Raw genomic sequence first — 3,687 nt, forward strand, 5'->3', positions numbered from 1 at the left:
AGGTGATAAAATATTTTAGAAATAAGTGTATTCAATGAATTAAAAATTGAAATAATTTACTTTTCTAAATAATATTTTTTTAATCGAGACACTAGTTAGCATCACCTTTTATTAATGATTAGTTTTCCGTCATGTTTCATTCCTTTGTAAGCATCTACTTTGCTCTTTATCAGCTTTTCAACTATTTTAAATATTTCACCTAATACATGGTCAAGATTATTGTGCTTTTAACCAACTCGCACACTTGTTAGAAAAGAGATCCAACGCGACAAAAAGAACAAAATCATTATGAAGACGTAAAAAGAGTACCAAGTCATGATCAATGCACATTTCATTTAGCCATATTCTTATGCAATTCATCAGTCGTTATTGTCATGCCTCAAAACATTACATATTGCAACTTGCCAAATTTAATATGGAGATTATTATACACAAATATTCTATTTTTAAGTACATTGAATAATGAATGTATCTGGTTTTTTATGTAGATCGGATATATTTATTGCTCAATGAATCTAAAAAAAATCTTTGTTTATAATAATAGCAGGAGGGAGTACCAAATATTGCAGAAAAGAAGTCAACTATTTGACAGCAATAAGCAAAGACAGCTATAGTAGTAACATGCTGATAGATGATTGAATCTATATAAAATTCTAAAACACAGCAATCACAACATTTGCTCAAGAGTTGAATAATGAAAAAGCAAACTCAATTTTCATGTTCATATGTACAAACACTAGTATCAATATTTTGTTCAATCCTTCTTCTTTTCCATCAAAAGTGTTTAGCAAAGCATCACCAACCATGTCCAGCATCATCATGCGGGAAAATACAAAACATAACATATCCATTCCGTCTCAAAACCGATCCAAACCACTGCGGCGATACAAGGTACGAATTAGATTGCGATGAAAATGGTGCATCATTAACTATGTTTTCTGGTAAATATTATGTTCAAGATATAGATTACACGAGATTTAAAATTTCATTAAGTGACGCGGGTGCAGTGGAAGATGCTAACTGTTCTTTCATCCCACGGTACTTTTTATATGATCGAAGTTTCAATAATGTCCTCTTTGGTGAAGAGGATTTTGGATCTGATCAGCCGTTCGTTTTGGATCCGATAAATCCAACGAGAATCGCGTATTTCAATTGTTCTAATCCAATAAATGATCCACGGTACGTTAAGGTGGGCACAAGTCGTTGTAGCATACAAGGGAATAGTCATGTGTATGCAGTTTTGGAACCATCTTTGTTTGAGTATAGAGTTGAGGACATTAAGGTTGGGTGTGATTTTATGGTGGCTACGTTAGGTAAGGAACTGTCGGAGGATACGAAAGGGAAGGTTTCTTATGATGAGATTCGTGGAATGATAATCGATGGCGTTGAGGTTTCATGGTTGCCTGTGATTTGCGAAAGTCGATGTGGAAAAGGGACGAGTTGTAAGGTTGTTGATGAAAAAAGTGGAGAAGTTCAATGTGATAAGCGCTTCTGTCATTATGCATACCAAACAACGGATAAGTGCGGTACGTGTAACTAGGCCATATATAGCAAGCTCAGTTTTACTGATATGTTCAAAATCAATTTTCTTCACCGCACAACCATTCAGGCACTAAGTCTTTTAACAATAAGCTAACAATGTTATTTATTGGTTTGTGGTGTTTCAGAACTTCAGCACCAGATATTCGGTTATACTCGAGGTAAGGATTCATTTCGTTCTTGATTCGCCAGATATAACAATATATGTAAAATTTCATCGATTTATTTACTTTATTTTTTTCGTGTTTTGCAGCATATCTTAGAGGCATTTTTATTGGTAAGAACCTTCTACATATTCTGTTATGTACATTAAATCAAGTCGTATGAAATTTTTTATCATTTTTTATAATTGAACAAAATCAAACTAGACCGAAACATAATGGTTCTCCGAATTTTTATGGTGAAATATCAATGTAGGACTTGGAAGTAGGGTCACATTTAGCACAAGACAATTGGACAACCCAGTTGGACTAGAATATTTTGATGGAGGAATATTCATAGGAAGAAATGTTATACCATTATTCATAGCAGCCAGAATTCTTTTTGGAGTTATGCTTCTTCTGGTGCTATTTATCTATAAATGGAGAAGAAGACATGTATCAATGTATGATAACATTGAAAACTTTCTGTTAGAAAGCAATCTAAATCCGATTCGGTATGAATACAAAGAAATCAAGAAGATGACAGGAGGTTTAAGAGTGAAATTAGGTCAAGGAGGTTTCGGTGCGGTATACAAAGGAAAGCTAAGAAGTGGACCCGATGTTGCGATAAAGATTTTGACAAAAACCAATGTTAATAATGGACAGGATTTTATTAATGAAGTTGCGACTATTGGAAGAATACATCATGTTAATGTAGTACGTCTTGTCGGATATTGTGTTGAAGGAAAAAAGAGTGCATTGATATACGAATTCATGCCGAATGGATCGTTGGATAAATACATTTTTCCTAAAGAAGGGACTATTCCTTTGAGTTACGAGAAAATATATGAAATATCTCTTGGAATAGCTCATGGAATAGCGTATTTGCATCAAGGTTGTGATATGCAAATTCTTCATTTTGATATCAAGCCTCATAATATTCTTCTAGATGAGGATTTTGTTCCAAAGGTTTCGGATTTCGGACTTGCAAAACTATATCCTGTGAACGATAGCATTGTCCCGTTAACAGCTGCAAGAGGAACATTGGGTTACATGGCTCCTGAATTGTTCTACAAAAATATTGGTGGAGTGTCTTACAAGGCCGATGTATATAGCTTTGGAATGCTTTTGATGGAAATGGCCGGTAAGAGAAAGAATTCCAACCCTAACGCGGAACATTCGAGTCAACATTACTTCCCGTTTTGGATTTACGATAAATTTAAAGAAGAGAAAGATATTGACATAATGGAAAATGTCTCAGAAGAGGGAATGCCTATAGCGAAAAAGATGTTCATGGTTGCACTTTGGTGTATTCAGTTGAAACCGAATGATCGTCCTTCAATGAACAAAATAGTAGAGATGCTTGAAGGAAAAACCGAAAGCCTTGAATTGCCTCCAAGGCCTTCTTATTATCCAAATGAAAATTATAAACATCAAGATGAAGTGAACTCTGACCAAACATCATGGAGTGATATCTCTAGTATTGGCCAAACCTCAACTAATTACTCATTGGACAATGGTTCTTGACAAGACCATGTTAGTAGAATATTGATGATGTTATAGTGTGAAAGTTTCTACTTTGAATCTATGAGTGGTGTCTATCATGGTTCTCTTTGATTCTATGTTACAATTCTTCAACTCATTATTCTTTTCTTCTCTGTATTTTTGGGTGCAAAGTGTAATTTCTTTCATGCTGATATAAATTCAAACTATTATTATGAAATATGGTGCATATAATAAGTAGAGACTTACACATATATGTTCATTTTGAAGACAAAAACATTGTTTTTAGAGATGATATAATAGGTGTTGCACCCCAAAATTTGCCCATCTAATTTTATTTTTTACTGGCTTAATCTTCACATTTCGTCTGCATATTCCCACTAGGTCATTAACACATCATGCATTCATTAAGAATAATATTGGTTCATTAAATCAGTGATGATGGATCAAGGGGCATCAATTGAATCAAGGTTTATTTTCATATTTATTTAGTAATCAAGAGGAT

At 33.8% G+C, this 3,687-nt stretch overlaps 1 protein-coding gene across 1 annotated transcript; it reads left to right on the top strand.

The window, feature by feature from the left end:
- The first annotated feature begins 610 nt into the window (after positions 1-610).
- LOC131600402 (LEAF RUST 10 DISEASE-RESISTANCE LOCUS RECEPTOR-LIKE PROTEIN KINASE-like 2.1) lies at positions 611-3,267 on the top strand. Its single transcript, XM_058872567.1, has 4 exons — positions 611-1,526; positions 1,668-1,700; positions 1,793-1,816; positions 1,957-3,267. The coding sequence occupies exons 1-4, from the start codon at positions 695-697 to the stop codon at positions 3,204-3,206; spliced, it is 2,139 nt and encodes a 712-aa protein (XP_058728550.1). The 5' UTR covers positions 611-694; the 3' UTR covers positions 3,207-3,267.
- Positions 3,268-3,687: the final 420 nt, after the last annotated feature.

The sequence above is a fragment of the Vicia villosa genome, linkage group LG4 (assembly GCF_029867415.1).
Source record: "Vicia villosa cultivar HV-30 ecotype Madison, WI linkage group LG4, Vvil1.0, whole genome shotgun sequence".
In the NCBI taxonomy this organism is placed as follows: Eukaryota; Viridiplantae; Streptophyta; class Magnoliopsida; order Fabales; family Fabaceae; genus Vicia; species Vicia villosa.

What these genes read in the sequence shown, in the direction of transcription:
- LOC131600402 (XM_058872567.1), top strand. Translation starts at nt 695, where the DNA reads ATGAAAAAGCAAACTCAATTTTCATGTTCATATGTACAAACACTAGTA. An exon ending in CCAAACAACGGATAAGTGCG is followed by an intron (nt 1,527 to 1,667) that starts GTACGTGTAACT and finishes GTGGTGTTTCAG; the next exon opens with AACTTCAGCACCAGATATTC. An exon ending in TCTTAGAGGCATTTTTATTG is followed by an intron (nt 1,817 to 1,956) that starts GTAAGAACCTTC and finishes ATATCAATGTAG; the next exon opens with GACTTGGAAGTAGGGTCACA.